The sequence below is a fragment of the Sebastes fasciatus genome, chromosome 21, assembly GCF_043250625.1.
Source record: "Sebastes fasciatus isolate fSebFas1 chromosome 21, fSebFas1.pri, whole genome shotgun sequence".
Lineage (NCBI taxonomy): Eukaryota > Metazoa > Chordata > Actinopteri > Perciformes > Sebastidae > Sebastes > Sebastes fasciatus.
Genome location: NC_133815.1, coordinates 21,315,630 through 21,335,382, shown reverse-complemented (window position 1 = coordinate 21,335,382; position 19,753 = coordinate 21,315,630). Strand labels below are relative to the sequence as shown.

The 19,753-nt window shown below is 40.2% G+C and overlaps 1 protein-coding gene and 1 long non-coding RNA gene across 2 annotated transcripts in view; one reads left to right on the top strand and one right to left on the bottom strand.

The window, feature by feature from the left end:
• Window positions 1-19,753, top strand: part of LOC141759893 (uncharacterized) — a 488,172-nt gene that overhangs the window by 45,819 nt on the left and 422,600 nt on the right. The gene's annotated exons all lie outside the window — the stretch shown is intronic.
• Window positions 1-19,753, bottom strand: part of LOC141760060 (cyclic nucleotide-gated channel beta-3-like) — a 37,030-nt gene that overhangs the window by 3,312 nt on the left and 13,965 nt on the right. Inside the window, exons 3-11 of the mRNA XM_074622704.1 lie at window positions 12,704-12,758; window positions 9,307-9,460; window positions 5,194-5,354; window positions 3,446-3,969; window positions 3,306-3,356; window positions 3,144-3,230; window positions 2,984-3,048; window positions 1,979-2,101; window positions 731-872 (exon numbers count right to left, since the gene is read on the bottom strand). Coding sequence (XP_074478805.1) covers window positions 731-872; window positions 1,979-2,101; window positions 2,984-3,048; window positions 3,144-3,230; window positions 3,306-3,356; window positions 3,446-3,969; window positions 5,194-5,354; window positions 9,307-9,460; window positions 12,704-12,758 — 1,362 coding nt within the window. The remainder of the gene's footprint in view (window positions 1-730; window positions 873-1,978; window positions 2,102-2,983; window positions 3,049-3,143; window positions 3,231-3,305; window positions 3,357-3,445; window positions 3,970-5,193; window positions 5,355-9,306; window positions 9,461-12,703; window positions 12,759-19,753) is intronic.

Here is a 19,753-nt window from a genome sequence, read left to right as displayed (position 1 = left end):
CGGTTGACGGGGTGTTATTGAAACTAGTATGGTGAGATGACTGTTTTTAACAGGACAGGTTTCATTCATCTGTCACTACATCACTATGTGAATGAGACAAGTGGAAAAAAGCTAATTTAGAGGTGCTAATTTCTATCAGGTTTCCAGAGGAACTGAGCATGCTGGGAGTTTGACTCATGCTACAGGGCAGAATGCGTCTCTCTGTTACCTGTCCAATCAAACTGGAGAACACGAAGACGCCCACGAAAAAGTTACTCATCTGAAAGGTAATCTCAAAGACGGTATGGGGCTCGCTAAGACCCCCGATGTTGATCAGACTGCGGACAGCGTGGTAGTAACAACGCAGGTACCTGTGGAGAGGGTGGAGGGGGGCGTTAGAGGGGCTGTCACAAACAGTACTATAAAGTATTGGCCTGTTTTTGTTTTGGACAGACTGATAGATGTATGTGTGTGCATGTGTTTGGGAGGAATCATTGTTATTTCTTCCTTTTTTTTCCACGTTTGGTGCCCTTAATGTCTTGCTGCAAAATTAAAACAAAAATTAGAACAAAAAACTTAGACAAGGAATTTGCTAAAATTGTAAATTAAAAGAAAGTAATGAAAAAAGTAAAAAACAAACAAAAAAAACAGGTTAATTAAAAATGTTAAATAATAATAATAGTAAATAAAAAATTAAAGCAATAAAAGATAAAAAAATAATAATAATATATATATATTACAAATAAACTACCTGGCCAAGAAAGATGGACATAAAGAAGGCCCCAAAAAGGTAGTTTGTCATCTGAAAGATCTGTCCGAACATGGTGTCTGGTAATGGCAACTCAGCGATCATCAGCAGGGACTTCTCCGCATAGAAGAAGCAGCTGAGGTAACTGCAGCAGCAGCAGAGATGGAACACACAAGACATTTTCAATGTGTGACTGTCTGTGGGTGTCTCGGGGATGGAGACAACTGGAACTCTGTTTCAGTGCAGCAAGCATCGTAATGACTCTTAAAGCTCTGTGTTGTGTTGACACATTTTGTCACATATGGTAGCCCTATTATTTCTGTGTTTTAAAGGGTAACTTCTGTATTTTTCAACCTGGACCCTATTTACCCATGTTTTTGTGTCTAACTGACTAATAAGGACAACAATTTCTGAAATTGGTCCATTATTGAGGGAGAGCGCCGCAGACGGCAGCTTCTCCACGGGCTGCAATATGGTGCTATTGGGGCAAGTTGGCAACGTCATTTACGTCCTCTAAAAAAGTGCTTGTTTTTGCCATGACACGCTCTGATATCTCTGTAGTGTCCTTTCCATAATGTTGCCACACTTATAATAACAATCTGAGCCTGTCAATTGCAAAACAAGCCATTTTAGTGGATGTAACGTTACATTGACGCTGCTCACTTGCCCTCACAGCTTGTTTTACAGCTGCCGGTTACAGCGTTCTCCCTTAACATCGGACCAATTTAAAACATTGTTGTCCCCAAAGTTACCCTTTAAACAGCCAAAGAGAAATTACTTTAAACTCTTTTTAAAAAATCTTTACTTTACATGGAGCTTTATTTAATAAATGAGCAAAAATAATTAATTTAAATGACAGTGTTGTAGTTAAAGTAACAAATGCTCTGATGGATATGGTGAAAGTTTTTCTTGTTGAACTGATGACACCATTCGCAAAGTCCTCACGCCTGTACTGTTTGCTAACGGTGTAATTACACTGTGCTTCACTAATCTGTTGACATAATTTCAATTATGTCTTCTTGAGCAGCTGTTAATGAGACAGAAGTATCAGGTTTCCTTTTTCAGTTGAGCTGGACAGCATGTGGTAACCTATTAATAGTGTTAATAGTAATAGTAGTTGTATTCTGATAGTAAATATAAGTCAGAAAGAGCACATTACAGACACTTAGATCAACTTTTTAGAAGTGTGCAATCCAAACATGAATGCCATACACTCAAACACAAGCAGGAATATAAAGGTTCTGTACTTACGCGCTGCCCAGACCGGAGTAGACCCATTTAGTTCCCCCGATGCCCTGGTACTCTGAAGCCACGTAGTAGAAGCAGGCGTTGAGGTGGAGCATGAAGAGAAGATAGCCGATGGTCCGAATCACTCTAATGGAAAAGTAAAGATGTTAGTTTCTCCCCTCTGTTATCCGTCTCTGTTCATTATTTTCTCACATGCATTTTTATTAGGGCTGTCAAATTTAATGCGATAACGCCACTAATTTCTTTAACATAACTTGCAATTTTTAGGTTGTAGCAGGCTCAGTTTTAAAGCTAGAGTGAAGATACTGATATCATATGAAACTAGAAAACCTAAGAAATACATTGGTACCAACCATGTCATACTAGATCGTCACCAACTGGAAAAACTGGAATGGCCATTTTCCAAGGTGTCCCTTGACCTCTGACCTCAAGATATGAGAATGAAAATGGGTTCTATGGGTACCCACGAGTCTCCCCTTTACAGACATGCCCACTTTATGATAATCACATGCAGTTTGGGGCAAATCATAGTCAAGTCAGAACACTGACAGCTGTTGTTGTCTGTTGGGCTGCAGTTTGCCATGTAATGATTTGAGCATATTTGTTTATGCTAAATGCAGTACCTGTGAGGGTTTCTGGACAATATCTGTCATTGTTTTGTGTTGTTAACTGATTTCCAAAAATAAATATATACATACATTTGCATAAAGCAAACATATTTACCCACTCCCATGTTGATAAGAGTATTAAATACTTGACAAATCTCCCTTTAAGGTACATTTTGAAAAGATAGAAAATGTATAATTGCGTGATCGTCCACAGTTACGATTAATTTGCTATTAAATATTTTAATCTATTGACAGCCTTCATTTTTATATGTCTTAACGTAGTAAAAGGTGAGTTCCTGTTTTTGCCTTGATCGGATGACAAGTCAAACATACCCTGGCTTTCCTGAGCTTTCAGATCTTTGTCATTATTATAGTTGCATATTCATTTTATGTGACTGACCTCCAGATGTAAGCCTTGGCCATGAGGCTCTCTAGACGATCGCTGAACTCAAAAAATGTATCTGCCTGGAGAATAAGCACAAAAATGTCAGCAAAGGCAACCGCAGGAAGGAAAGAAAGTAACTCATCAACTGGCAAACAGACAGTGAGTTAAAACTCACCTTCAGCAGGCGATTGGCTCTGAAAATGGATCTGAATCCGAACTGGACGTACAGCAAGTCGAATGGCATGAGGGATATCATGTCCAGCTGTTGGGGAGGGACAGATGTGTGAGGTCACCAAGACGAGTTCATCCTAATGTTAAAGAATTCAAGTTACGGTACCTTGAATCTCCCCGATTCTCTGTAGTTCTTCTTTGTCACCACTCTGTCTTTCTAAAAGAAAGAGAATCAGTTGTCATTTTGTTATATCTTTAATCCTTCTCAGCATCAGGCTCCATTGGTCGGGATTATATCAGACTTACTATGATGTCTCCAGCTTTGACGAACTGTTTGCGTGCCTGGAAGATGATGGAGTCTGTGAGGTAGATGAGGTCGGCCAACATGTCCATGGCGAACCAGTAAGGGATGGCCTCCTCATTGTGGTACGGGAAACACAGACGGGCCGTAACGAACCAGATGTTGTAGTTGAAGGCCAAAGTCACCAAGCTCAGCCAGGCGATGTAGCGGCGGTCCGTAAAAGGGTCGATGGTGTTCCCCATCGCATTGTCCACCAGGTCCTCGACCGGCTTCAGCACAACGTCCATCGAATACCAGGCGGCGTCTATAAACTTGGTCTTCATGTCCTTCTCCACCTTTACCCCATCTTTAGCCTCCAATTTCTTTTTCTCCTCCTCCTCTTTCTTCTTCTGCTCGGCCTCCTTCTTCTTCTTCTCCTGCTCCTCTTTCTTCTTCTTCTCAGCTTCTTCCTTCTTTATCCGGTCTTCCTCTTCTTGCCTTTTCCTCTCCTCTATGACTTTCGTGTAGTCGTCTCTGCGCAGCACAGGTGCTGAAAGGACAACGTTGAGACTGAGCGTGCTGAAATGTACGCGATTTAACCCTTTAATGTTCTGCTCCACTGTTTGGTAGAGCACATTTTGAGTCACTATATCTTATTGAAAAATGGGTTGAACTTAACTCTACCTGATTGAGCCATCTCTACCACTCGGGTTTAGGTATGTTATGCTAAAAAATATCCACTAGATGTCGCTGTGTCTTTAGATAGCATGCCTTTTCAGTTCCTCATTACAGGAAGTAAGCAACAAAAAAGTCACTCCAGACATGGAGGACTCGGTTTGGTCTCATTTTCAATAGTAGGCATATTTTTTTGACATATTACTTTCAGAGGCCTTATTGAACAGAATTATGTAACTGTATACTAAAATAAGAAATCTGACAAGGGGCAAATCATTTTCTAAAAACACGCTCTACCAAACAGTTCAGTTGTCCTTTTATGGTAAAGCTGTTAAGCTAATAATAATAATAATTTTAAAATGCTAATAATGTAATTAAAATCGCAACAAAATAAAATACTTCTGATCATTCACTGTTGTTAATATGATACATTTAATGTTATGCCATTATATATATGCTGAAATAATTTAATAAGTATGACTGTCCTAAAACATGCTTGACCAAACGGGTAAATTGTCAATTACTGGTAAAAGTAGTGATTCTAAGATCATAAATTAAAAAATTTTATGAGATAAAAAGATTTTTCTTATCATTCACTGTTGTTAATATCATATGTTAATATCATATATCTAATGTTATTATTACCATTATATATTTGATGAAAAAATTATATCAGTAAGTAAATGTGGTAAATATCTAGAGTAAATACATGGAAATAATACCAGTAATGGCAATACTACTAATTCCATGGTAATAAATTGACATATGTGAGTATATTAACCTATTACTGCATAATAACAGTACATGGTTTGTATTTTTCTTTTACCATGAACCGACATCTCAACCGTTTGGTAGAGGCCTATCTTTAAAAAAACTGTAGGGTCTGTTTAAAAAAATATGTATTGTTATTATTGCCCCAAGCAAATAAATAATGCAAAGAGAACAGTTTTCCATTGCTTGTTTCTTAGTGAGGACATTAAAGGGTTAAATATTCATAATTTGTGGCCTATGAAGCACCAATGATAATCACAAATATGAAGCTTTTTGGAGCTCTAACTCGTGTGCATATACAGATGAATAACTCTGTGTTTGTACTCACTGACGGGAGGAGAGATCTCCGGAGACGAAGCATACTGATCGACCACTTTCTCCTTGTAGAGATTCAGCCTCTCTCTCATGCGATGGACTATGGATACGAGCTGATCGTCTGAATACTGGTTGATGACGATGGGACGAGGCGGAGGAGGGGCCGCCTCTTCTCTGAAGATGGAAAAAAGAAACATTAAAAAATGAGCCACACATTTTGTTTTTCAATCTAATAATAATGGAAGAGGGTAAATTGGCCAGTTTGTCATGTAATGAGGAGGGAGGCCACAACATTTGTAGCAAGACTAGTCTGAAGTGATGTGCCAAAGTAAAACACTTAATACCTAGTGACTGTAATCAATACTTTATAGATATTTGTCGACTGTAGTTTTCATCATATCTATTGAGCTTTAGCGTCTTTCAGCTCACTGTTTTGATTCACTCTCTCTACTCTCTTAGCAGCGCTATTCTCTCTCTTTACCAATGTATTAATGGTCAATGAAATTTGTATGTATGAAGTTGGCTCCAGACGGTTGTCGGTGCTTGGTTTTGGCTTGACCTTTTTCAACATGGCGGCCGGGTCACAAACTTTCTCATTTTACAGCTAAACAGTACACTACAAGATGTTTCTGAAAATATTTGAGGCGATAAAACAGACATTACAGTAACAGATTATTGATTCATATTTGATCAGCGCTGCCTAGTTTGACCGTTTGATCGGAGTTTGCGAGTTATTGACAGCTGCCTAGAGACTATTAGGCTCCAGCTCGGCTCTGATTGTTTTTTTTAGATTTGAGCCCAGTAGAAACTTGCAAATGCTATTAGGAGCACTACATTTTTTTCACAGATTATCTGTCTTGTGTACTTTTGAAAGAATATAGAGACAGATTTATAAAGATATTTTTATTTATATTTATTTATATTTTATCATATTTGCTTAAAGTGACTGACTTCAGCTTTAATGTGCAATATGACCTGTCTATGTGTTGGTTTTTACTAACTGCTCGTCTGTTTTTTATGCTGCTGTGTCTTGTGTTTGGTGAGCCAGAGACAAATTTCCACCCTGGTAGACAATAACGATTAATTGTATTGTATTGTAGTCTTTTTGGCCAGAGGTGGCCCCTGTTTCAGTAAATAAAAGCTCCAAAAAAACACTGACTGTACTACTGCTACTACTACTACACTACCTGCTCAGCACCAAACAGCAGACAGACCCAGTAAGTGATTAGCTGGTGAACATAATGGAGCATTTAGCAGCTAAAGAACCAGATTTTTCCCCAAGGAGTTAAGTAGAGACCAAAAACAAATATAATATTGGGCCTACATTCGCAAAGTTAGTCACTAACACAACTGGAACAAATGCAAATGTTGTTGTATCAGCTGGACGTGTAAATAGCCAACATCACAGCTTTTTTCCACTGCCCTCAAGTGGCAAAACAAATCAGTTATTGGAGGTTTAAATTGAAATGTAAGTAAAATACTTGAAAACCTACAAGTATAAATACAAAGCTACACTACTGTAGCACATGCATTTTTACTCCAACAAACTAACCACAGTACTGTGGCCAGAGCAAGCCAGTAAAACTAGCAACTGCGGTGTTAATCTGTAATTTCATGTCTACAGGAACTACCTTTTTTTTACACATGGCTTAGCATAGCAATTGTAATTTGTAGTCAAATTAAGACATTTATACTGTGAAATGACATTGGAAGTGGAAAGGCTCAGCTGATAAAGACACAGCAAGTCCAGCCACAGCAGTACAGACAGAGGAGGACATCTGTGCTCACATGTCGCCCCCTAGTGGACACAATTCAGCATTACATCTAGCTGACAGGAGGAGCCAGGGAGGACTCATTTGTATCCAGTTATTACAAAGAAATCACCACTGACAGCACCGTAACTGCCTGAAGCTTACAAATCTATATCGAATGTCTAACTTAAGCACTTTCATCAAATCAAAGAAGATAAAATATTCTCAGGATAGTTTACAACAAGCCACAGAGGAAGGCACAAAGGTGACACCACACACAGTGTAGGATGTACTATGCTGATGTGGAGTACTGTCCTCCACAGTTGAATGCTCCATATTAGTTTGAGATGCAGAGTTAAAGAAAGTGACTTTGGAGGCACTTACTACTCAACTCAAAGCTGCAGCTGAGGCTCAGGCTACCCTCTGGTGGCAAAGAGTCGCAGCAGAGATGTAATCTACCCTGAAGGCTGAAGCTTTTTGTCCCACTAACGTGTCTCTTCAAGTAGAGGGCCACAAAACACAAGATACAGTCTGCAGTTTGTGGTGCTGTTGAAATGTATTGCGTTATACTGACTATTATTTTGTCCACCCCATTTATATCAATGAGGGTAGGCTAAATAACAGAAACACGTCTCTGTATAACTCAATACAGTTCAACAGCACCAGGTGTACCTAATACGTTTTTTTGGTAGATAAGTAATACGTTTATTTATATAGACAAAAAGAAAACACCTACACACCTTGTCACTTGTAATTTGTGCTTTAAAGAGGACCTGTTATGCTTTTGTGCTTTTTCCCTTTCCTTTAGTGTGTTATATAGTTTTTTGTGCATGTAAAAGGTCTTCAAAGTCACAAAGCACAAAGTCCACACCAGAGGGAGTTACTTTCCCCCACAGAAACACTGCTCCTGAACTGCCTGAAACGCTTCGATTGAAGTCCAGTTCTTCAGTAACGTGATGATGTCACCAAGTAACACATTTGCAAAATACCTGCCTAGCGGCTAGTTTGGCACGCCATCAAACAAAGCTAGTTAGAGCCGAGCTGGAGCGGAGTCTGAAGAGTTTGGTTCGGTTGACCAATCATAACAGAGCGGGCCAGCTGACCAATCAGACCGCAGACTGGGCTTTTTCGGGAGGGGGAGGAGGAGCGTTTCAGACAGAGGATGAAAAGAGGTGCTGCAGCACAACCGATATGAGAAAAATTAAGCTTTTTTTAACATTAAAACATGTAGTAAACATGTTCTAGTAGAAATGCCAAAAACAAGTATGCACCTGAAAATGAGCATAATAGGTCCCCTTTAAGCCATGGCAAACTTTAGAGGTTTAGACATCCGCTTGTAAATCTTCACATTTATTAAGTTATGTCCATCAGAAATATAAATACATGTGTTGTTTTATAATCCAAGATCAGGCAGATTTTTGCCAATTCAAATGTAGTTTTCAAAATAAAAGTCTGACCCAGATACCCCAAAATAAGATTCCCAAATCCGGAGAGGCGTCTATCCTGCCGTCACTTGGCCAACTAGTGTTACAACACGTATAAACAAATAGCATCTTGTTGGATGCAGTCAACAACCTGGAAACATTATATATCATATATAACCAAACACTGCGTCATGTTCATCGGAGGTACAGGAGATCCTTTTACAACATGCCCATAATCTGCTCACACCACCCTGCTGGTAGGTCCAGTATATTAGCGTCACCTTTGAACTCCTCACACCCATGTCATTCAAGCTGATGGCTGACACCTCTACTGTAACTCCACATAGAGCCCCTCGCTCTTACCGCCACTTCTTTATCATTCATTGATGAAACATTTACAACATGTCTCCTCATTTTGAAAAGCATGCAACATGCATTGGATCATCTGTCGCCTTTGTGGTTTTCATCGCGGGGCCAGAAGCAGCCCTGGTGAGCTTCTTAAAGTTAAAAAGCTGAAAAGCTCTTAATCCACTTTCAGGTCATCCCTCCTCCTAATATGCATGTTGCACCAGGGGATAAAGATCTCACATGTTGCCTTCAACTCTGAAAGCTTTCTCTCCCTCTCTGTCATCTTGCCAGGGAATCTGATTAATTAGCATCCATTGGGTGATTAATTTGATACTGGTTTGTGGTGTCAGTGTCTTTGGCAGGCGTGTGTTTCGGTAAGCTAAAGTGGAGTTTGGAAGCTCGAGGGATAAACACACAGCATCTACTCTCTTTAATTGCCTCATGCTTATGTTATACTTTCAATGCCATCTCCCCTGCAATTGAAATGCCAGCTAACAAATCAGGTAGAAAAAAAATGTGTGATGATGAAGGTGTGTTGACATCTCTGTGATTGTTGCTAAAACAATTGGAAACTACAGAAACTACCAAGGGTGCAGGTCTTACCCGTCAGCTCCAGCTTGATCAGGGTTAGCTGGAGCTGCTGTAGGGGCTGGTGCTGGGGCAGGGGCTGGAGCTGGAGCTGGAGCTGTAGCTGGAGCTGGACCAGGGACTGCTGCTGGGACTGCTGCTGGGACTGCTGCTGGGGCCGGAGCTGATTCTGAGAAAAGGGAACAATCAGAATTACATTTCATCTCCTCCAGACTTGATTTTTGTAACACTTCTTTGCCTTGCGTTTGATCATTTTATCTTTTCAATTTTATTGAATTTTCTGTTTTGTTTTACTTTTATTTGTTTCCCTGTAACTTTGTTTTTGCAAAGTTCTATCCAAATAACATCATTATTGTTATTGATATTAGTTGAAGCATCTGGTTAAGTTTAGTTTCTAAGAGTTGTAAAACAATTCCCTCAGAGTGACACTATACAGTTCCCATGACCATAAAGTTTCCCAAGTCAGTATCAGTTATGTTGGAAGGAATTATAATAGAAATCACATTTCAAGAATGACAGAGTTCTATATGAAGCAATCGGGCAAAACACAGTTGTTTGATCTGTTTTTGGCATCTGCGCTGCACTGGTTGAATACAGTACAGACATGCTGTCTCGGAGAAAGGTTAAATAACGCTCCAAACTTACGCTAAATCTTGGGGAGGAAAAACTGGCATGGCCATTTTCAAAGGGGTCCCTTGACCTCTGACCTCAAGATATGTGAATGTAAATGGGTTCTATGGGTACCCACGAGTCTCCCCTTTACAGACATGCCCACTTTATGATAATCACATGCAGTTTGGGACAAGTCATAGTCAAGTCAGCACACTGACAGCTGTTGTTGCCTGTTGGGCTGCAGTTTGCCATGTTATGATTTGAGCATATTTTTTATGCTAAATGCAGTACCTGTGAGGGTTTCTGGACAATATCTGTCATTGTTTTGTGTTGTTAATTGATTTCTAATAATAAAATGTATACATATATTTGCATTAAGCAAGTATATTTGCCCACTCCCATGTTGATAAGAGTATTAAATACTTGACAAATCTCCCTTTAAGGTATATTTTGACCAGATAAAAAATGTGTGATTATTCACAGTTAACTATGGACAATCATGTGATTAATCGCAATTAAATATTTTAATCGATTGACAGCCCTAGTTATAGTCAGAAGATTGTTTTTCTCAGGTTTCTCTGGATTTCAGAGACATTAAGTGAGAGTCTAATCAGCTGTGTTGGTGACACAGTGTGGAGCGATCCAGCTATGTGGACAGTGGCCAAGGCTGACCCCCTCGAGGCCTCACTGAACACTGATGCACAAAAATGGACAGCAATCTAAAAACAAGGAAAAAGACAAACTTTTGTGCCAAAGAACTATTTTTTCTAACTTAGACAGTTAGTACCTCTAGCTGACACCTGGCAGTTGCCACAGCAACGGCATCACACACTTGACTGCAGCATCCTCCTTGAAGACCCAGGGTGACCGATGCATTTCTGCGTCTCTCGCTTTTGATAACATCCTGTGACATTTGGGCCAACGGCTGCCGGGTGCAGCTGGCACTCTTTAAAACTTTCCACTGGTAGAACGCTCGGGTTGCGACCGACATCAAAGCATGTTGACCTTTATGCCTTATGATTGATTAAAAATAGTTATAGCTAGTTATAGAAATGTTTCACTTTTCTCATAAGATTGTCATACTGTAGCTATAGCATACATTTGTTAAGCCTTTAAATAATAAGAGATTATACAATCTGAATAAAAGTTCCTGGTTTTGGTGCCGTCTCTGAAAGCCGCCCACCACAGCCTCGACACTAACGGTGAGAAAACCCTCCGTGAGATAGGCTGAACATTGTTAGTATAATTTGAGTACTAAATTGCTGCTATATTGCCAATTTACTTCTGAATTGTCAAATGCTGAATTAAACATCTTTGGTTTAAAAGGAATAATTACAGCTGAGTTTATGCTGAAGTAAATACTTAGCAGGTATTTGAACTGAATTAAATGTGTTCCAGCCTGAGGTGCTTGATTTAAATGAGATGTCTGTTACTTTTAAGTAGTTCAACTGAGTTGAGTGTTTAGCAGTTTTGAGCAATTGATTTGATTCTTTTTCATTTTTAACTTTTTCTTTTCCAGTTTGGGGTATTTGAATTGAATTAAAACATTTGCAGCTTTAACTGCTTGCTTGCTAAATTAAATATTGTCCAAGTTAAATCTTTGATGCTAAATAAAACATCTTCAATTCGATGACTTGTTGCTGTTTTAAGCTTTTGCAGTTCAGTTACTTGATGCCAAACTGGGATGGACCTGTTTTGAATTGAATTTGAGTTTTTACTAAATTAATGGCGTAGGGTTAGAAGAGGCTCGACGCTGCCTCAATAAACCGGGCGAGGCTCGTGACCCAGACAGGACGATATTTATACTTAGGAGGGGGTATATCGGCTAGGAACCATTACAACAGCACCCATATGTTATGATTTGAGGATATTTTTTAATGCTAAATGCAGTACCTGTGAGGGTTTCCGGACAATATTTGTCATTGTTTTGTGTTGTTAATTGATTTCCAATAATAAATATATACATACATTTGCATAAAGCAAGCATATTTGCCCACTCCCATGTTGATAAGAGTATTAAATACTTGACAAATCTCCCTTTAAGGTACATTTTGACCAGATAAAAAATTAGCGATTCATTTGCAATTAATCACAGTTAACTATGGACAATCATGCGATTACATTTTTTTTTTTCATTTTGAATATTATTTGGGTATTTTAATTGAATTAAAACACTTTTATTTTAATTGCTTGCTGCTAAATTGAATATTGTCCAAGTTAAATCATTTGATGCTAAATAAAACATCTTCAATTTGATTACTTGTTGCTGATTTAAGCTTTTGCAGATTTAGACACACCTCTTGTGTTTGATGCTAACAACACTAGCCTGTCTAAGCTGAGAGCAACACAATCAGCACGTCACTAATATTCAATTTATCTTATAGACCTCCAGAAAGCAGGGACAATGATGTTTGGACAGACAAGAAAAGTTGAACGCTGTGAACTTTTCATATTGATAAGTTGTCAACAGTCAACGTGTGCGCCTCTCTTGTTGTCAATGATTTGATTTTCTTCTTGATCAATATTTCAGCCTCACGAGTGCACACAAAGCCGGTTACAAGCCATTTGAAGCTCCGTGATACTCCAACTTTTGTTGTGAGAAATGACAGCATCAACAAATGCTTTGAGAACAACTGCAGACATTGGTGAGCTTGCAAGTAAGGTGCAAGAGAGGTAAAAGACAGCGAACTCAATTTGAGAGAGCACCCATCTGACACGGGGAAAAACAAAACGGGACATACAATAACTCACTCTGTTTCTAAATGTGCAGTTTCAGCCTCTCAAATGAATGATGACTTACCCTGCGGTTTGTCCACCTTCTCGGCCTCATTCTCCTTATCGGCTGGCTTCTCCTCCTACAAGACAAATCAACATTTCCCACAAAGTCAGATGCTCGGCTTCATTAGTCAAAACCGCGCTCATTAGAGGGACATTTTTATTGAGAGAGCCCTTTTAAAGCAAAGCGAATTCAGCATTTGACAAATTACTCCCTCGTCCGATAGACTCTTTTAAAAACAAGCTGTGTTCGAGATGAAATGAATTTAAAAGTGCCCGCTGGGTAATGAGTGATTTCAATGGGGGTCCGTGTAATGAAACAATTTTATTTGATTCTTTGTTGGCAAGAGTACTGAGCAATTGAATGGATGGGGGAGCAGATAAGAAGCCACTGCTGTGATCTTAAGGGGAAACAAATGTAACCAAACTTGCTGTATTACAGGCTGGTTGCAATACTTCATGCTTGATTTCAGTCTTGGCTGCTGCTGCTGTTACTGGCACATACTGAACAGTATGGAAGCTATTGCTTGTAGGAGCATCACAGAAGAATCCAATACCCGTTGAGACACTAGATATGAATAAAACAGTCTCACAGTTTATAAAGAACGCTGTTTTCTACCTCCAAACAGGTCTTACCTTGGCTGGTTCTGGTGCTGGTGCTGGAGCTGGTGCTGGAGCTGGAGCTGGAGCTGGTGCTGGTGCTGGTTCTGGTGCTGGTGCTGGTGCTGGAGCTGGAGCTGGAGATGGTGCTGGTGCTGGTGCTGGTGCTGGAGCTGGTGCCGGGGCCTCCGAAGCCGCAGGCACCTGCGGGCCTCTGAGGAGACCCTTTAACTTGCCAAACATGTCTAGAAACCCAAAGGTGCATCCGCTTTGCCGTCTGCAAGTGACTAGGAAGGGTACTGATTCCTAAGGAGCTGCTGAAAGATCCCCCTGCTGGATTAACCCCTCTCTTTCCTCCCCGTCTACCTTTTCTTCTCCCCTTCTTTTAAAGCAACACGCCCTCATAACTGCGCTGGCTCCGATGGTATTACTGCTTTTAGCACCACTAATACTCTTGCCCCACCATCAGTGGCATCTCATACAGTATAAGATCCCAATAGGCTTACAGGTGACCACTAAAGCAGGGCTTAGGACTGCATTTATGCTGTGACAACTGCTTCAACCCATGTCTTGTTGAACGCATTGCCGCACGTAATGTATGCATCTTTACTATAAGATTCAATTGGCTATAGGCAGCAAGAAATCTATCTACGCACAAGACATTTACAAAATATTGACAAAATGATCACTGTGCTTTTAGGGAGATATAATGTGTCATCCACTTCATTGCTCGAGTAAAGTTTGAGATCAAAGTCCCACTGAAAGGTATTAAATTATATAATTGATGATAGCCCCAATATTTTATGTCTGCAAATGCAAGGAATGTGTTGTCTGTGTCTGTCAGTCGCCCAGTATAGGCCTTAAAAGGATAGTTTGGGTGTTTTGAAGTGTGGTTGTATGAGGTACTTATCCATAGTCAGTATATTACCTAGAGTAGATGATGGTTGGCACGCCCCCAGTTTGGAGAAACAGGCAGGATTAACAGCACGGGAGCAAAGCAATGAACTGCTGTAGACGGGGCCGGCTGCGAAACGTATTTTAGCTACCTAAAAGAAAGGCTCACCTAAAAAAGTCAATATCAATTTAAATGTACTCTATATTTAGAATATTTTCACTGCTTTACCTTGCCGTCAGAAAGCCAACAGGGATCTGAAGTCATTATATCCACCTACAGTAAGCCCTCTTCAAAGCCCCCAGACAAAAACAGTGATTTAACCTCGCAGAACTCAGGAGCTGCTGGTCTACCGCTGCCTCGATCGGTTAGTTTGTTTGTGTTACTGTGGGACTTTGGTGTTTTAAAGGGTTAGTTGGGATCCACTAAAGTCACACAATAGCACAAACAATCTAACAGATCAAAGCATTAATCGACCTGCAACTTCCGAGGTATAATCACTGTTTTTGTCAATGGAGTCTGGTGGCTTTGAAGAGAGCATAGGTGGATATAATGGCTTCAGTTCCCCGTCGAAAAGGACGATTTTGAAAAAATATCTAATTGTGATTATTTTGACTGATATTGCAATTGCGGTGATTTGCGATATTAGTGGGAATGATTTAAATCATTACTCTGATTTTCATTGGAAAACATAAAAAATGATTACGGTGTGATTTTTGCAGGGATCTGTACCGAACAAAGATGTTTTCTTAAGTGTGTAGAATATGATGTGTAGGTCACAACATCTCTGCAGCACCACAATATTCAATTTAAAATGGTATTTTTACACACACATATTGATTTTTTAGGTGAGCCTTTCTTTTAGATGGCTAAAATATGCTTTGCTGCCAGCCCCGTCCACTGCAGCGCATCGCTTTGCTTCCGTGTTGGTACTCCTGTCTGTTTACTCCAAACTGGGCGCATGCCGACTGTCACCTACTAGGTAATACACTGACTATGGATAAGTACCTCATACAACCCCACTTCAAAACAACCGAACAATCGCTTTAAGGTGGAACATTATTAAAGCTGAGATGGATTGACTTAAGCAAGTGGCTGAGTGTGATAAGACATTTCCATCAAGCACAGGTGCTCCAAATATAAGCCTCTAGACCTAACTGTCTTATTAATGAAACAATTTTCAAAAATGCCACCGCAGCACGTTTGGATGTTTGATAGTTTTTCACTTCCTTCAATACAGCTGGGATTTTGTTGTAGCCAGCATCTACTTTTAAGATATTTCCGCCTTTTGGCTTCAACATGCTGAATGAGCAGCCTTGCTGTCTTTAGAGCTCCTCACTCTGGGATCCGGCTGAAAGAAACCTTTGCTACGATAAGCTACTGTAATCAGGGCACAGTGAAGTGCTACAGATCTGAGAATTATAGAATAATAAGAGGAACAAAACTTGATGCAGTGTACAGTCCAGGATTGAAAATGTGATTGCAAGAGGAACGGCAACACTACTGTACACTCTGCTGTTTGATTTCCCCCTGAATGATGACCCCTGCCCTGTTGCAGACTGAGAAGCATTGCAGAGAAGCAGCAGACATCATTTCCCAAGTACTCATTCATGGCTGCAACATTTCAGTTTAGAATGATACAGTGCAGTCTGCTGTGACATTTTAAATCATATTTGTAGTTTATATAATAACTGTGGCTCAGACATACAGCAATACGAAATGACACAACAGTTTACTGACTGACAGCACTGTCCCATCCGTCCTCTTTCCACTGTGGAGAGCAACGGAGCAATTTAGCAGTAAAAAATACTGTATCTAGTAAAGGGATATGAGGAGCTTGTTGTTGACTTTGCAATGGATGATATTATACTTTATTACACGGCGATGTTGAATACTCGATTCTGATTGGTCGATCACAGCGTTCTACGGTCTGTTATTTCTTTATAGCAGATTGTTGCTATGTATAACAGAACGTTGCTATGGGCGCAGTTCTGATGTCGGACTCTGGTGGACCGTTTTTGTGTCAAATTATTGATTTCTTAAGTAAGTAGCCGTGTAATAAGCAGGACAGCTAGCGGGTCATTGTTGTAAAAGAAACCCCTTCAGGGCGATGAGAGTGCGGCATCGCCCTGAAGGGGTTTCTTTCACAACAATGACCCGCTAGCTGTACATTATCCTTTACGTAACATTCTACACTTGGTGTTGAGTTATGAGAGTGAAGCTTGTTCAATTATAGTGAAATTAATTATTAATTATTATTATTTTCACATTGTCTGATTTTCTTCAAAAATGTAGTTTTTTTCCCCACAAAAACATACAACATGTGTGTCTGTATATGTGTGTCCTCATTAAACAGAAAACTGATTTTTTAACTATTTTGAAACTTTGCATTGGTTATGTTTCAAATCTCATACTTTTTCTTTTTACTTTTATTACATACTGCAGCATACGTACTGTTGCATGCAATATGCATACAATTGGGACATTGTCTATCATTGCGTCTTGAACTTTGACCCACTTGCTCGTATATCCGCTGCGCAGAGGATTGTGGGTCAGAATAGCCAGAAAAGTATGCTGGCTTGCATACTGCAAAATGCGACCGGATGTAGTGGGACATACCTGGTATTTGTGGCATACTGCATTTGATATACATTATATTGGGTAGGGCTGTCCCGAATACCATTTTGTTGGGCTTCGAAGCTTCAGTGAGAAATATTCAAAGATATTCAAAGCTTCGGGACAGCGCCACTGCCGCACTACTGTACACACACGCACCTCTACACATAGTAAACAGCGATATGGGCTATTTTGGGATTTATAAATTATTATTACATATTTATACATATGAAAAAGCAAAAAACTAAGCATTCAAATACTGATTTGGAGGTCGATTACCATGGCAACAGCCAAAGCTTCGGCGCATTCGGGTCAGCCCTAGTATTGGGACATACTACATCTATTTCTGGCATACTAAATAGTATGGTAGTATGGGTATTGGAACGCACAGATTGTTTTCATCCATGTTAGCGAGCAGTATGGTCCTGGCACATTAGTGCCATCAACTGTCGATCAGAGGAATAACCTGGAACCTTTGGTGAATCGTGTCTATTGTATTAAGAAGAAAAAGTTCCCAAACTCTCTCCGAAACAAATTGAGTTGCGCCACCTGTGTGCCTGTGAACTTACATATTTGTCCTCGTGCACATGCTTGTTAGTAGCACAAGAAACAAACCAAATAGGGACCCACTCATCAAAACGTTGCTCTATAGCGACACCGGTGGTCAAAAATGAAGTCTATCAAAATCTGAAATGTTTTCCTACATATTTCGCCTTTGTAGCAGCAGGCATCCTCCGGTTCTGAAAAGTGAAGCCAATGAGGAAGTGCCTTAAACTTGCATTCTTTCTAACAGCCACCAGAGGCGCAACTCCTCTGGTTGCAAAAAGAAATCTGATTGTATAAAAATGAGCCTACTTCTCACTTGATTTATTACCCCGGTAAATGTTGTAAACATGAGTTTATGGTCTCAATCACTAGTTTCAAGTCTTCTTCAATACAACATGATATTCATTTAGTAAATTATGTTTTAGGGTGTGGCTACATTGTGATTGAAAGGTTGCTACTACGGCGTTGTCCGGTGTGGGAGTTGCAACTTTAACCCTTTCACAGTGTGTTTTCAGTTCATTAAAGTTAATTGTAACATTTTGGTGCCTAATAATGTCTTATTCAGTGTTCAGTTGTTCTTAGCTCCATCCTCTCGTGACACTTCTGGTTGCAAAGAATCAAGATAGCGAAAACCAGGATGGGGACGCCAAAATGCCGAACTTGAGGCTTCAAAAAGGCCTACCAGTACACATCAGCACTCTGCTACATGCACAGTGATCCACAGTATAGACTCCACATCACGAATGCATTAAGCCGGTTTCATAATCATCATGACACACGTAGGGGGAAAATATAAGTACGTCCATTTCCGCCCATAAATCGCTCTCCATTGTCATTTTCATTATCTTTGCATATTTCCCTGTTTTCATTTAGCCCTTATCTCAGTCAGACACTCATACGCTCGCTTGTCGTTAAGAATAAAATTACACCGCTATCGCCCACCCACTCAGCCCATATTCTGCTGCTCCATCCCTCTTGTCACCGCGGGGAACGACCGACGAAATGCCACAGCGATGCAGACGGGGCTTGACTCAGCCGTGGGCTTCGTGTAATGCATCTCCGAGCGTTCTCAAGGACCATTGACTCGTCTGGGGCAGAGAGGAGAGGAGAGGGGAGGAGAGGAGAGGAGAGGAGAGGAGAGGAGAGGAGAGGAGAGGAGAGGAGAGGATGAGTGGAGGAGGAAGCAGGCGAGTGGCGGCGGCAATGCACTTTTTCATGCCTCTCCATCTTTCCTCTGTCCAGTGATGCGGGGAGATCAGGTCATTAGATCCTCCCCATCTCTGCCATTAATCTAATTAAGCCTCGGGGGTCGGGCCTAGCCCCTGACGTCGCTGTGAAAGAGCTCAGTACACGAAGAAGACCCTTCAATGTACTTGTTTTGCCATAGAATATTCAACACGTCGTCCTGAGACGGTACATGACTCGTTCAAAACAGAGAAGAAAGTGAATAAAGGAGATGAATGACTGCAATTGCAAAATGACCTTTTACCTCCTCACACACACACACACACTCCAGCACACCGCCCTGACACCAGCATGTAGGCAATATATCAGTTTCACCTGTCAGTCAGCAGCAGAATGACAATAGACCTTGACAGTGTAACAGCTTGAGGTAAATCTATAGCACAAAGTGGAGGAGGCTGAATTCTCTCCGGTGGCCAGTGACATATGACTCACCGCTCTAATTGGTGTAATGCAGAGCTGCTCTCAACCAGGGGTCTAGAAATTATAAGAAGGTCTAACCAAGGGAGGCCAATTCATAGAGTAATCACTGTGGCAAATGCCACAATCATTACTTCTTTAACAATGCCATAAAAAGCAAGCACTGTTTAGTTACTATGTGAGGGGGTCTCCCTTCAGTGAAGACAAGTAGGAGGAAGAGTGGCAGTGATTTTTTTGTTGTTGTTGTAGAAAAAGGCTGTTTGAAGGACTATTTCAGTTTACTGAAAGAGAACACTTATCCCAGTGTTTTTGTGTTTGAAATATTGCAAACTTTTTTTGCTGTTTATGTCTAGTGCTATTGGAAGTCGACGGGTCTGAACAACTTGATCATACAGAGTCTAAAAAGTCTAGAATATTTAAGGACAGGATGCTTTGACTTGTGAGGTGTGACTTCACATAATGTTATTTTAGTTATGTTGGTTACATAGTTTCTTTCAAGTATTGTATGACAACCAGGGCTGCAACTGACGATTGCTTTCATTGTCGATTAATCTGTCGATTATTTTCTCGATTAATTGATTAGTTTTGTCTATAAAATGTCAGAAAATGGTGAAAAATTAGTGTTTCCCAAAGCCCAAGATGACGTCCTAAAATGTCGTTTGTCCACAACTCAAAGATATTCAGTTTACTGTCATAGAGAAGTAAAGAAACTGGAACATATTCACATTTAAGAAACTGGAATTAAAAAAAGAAAAAAGA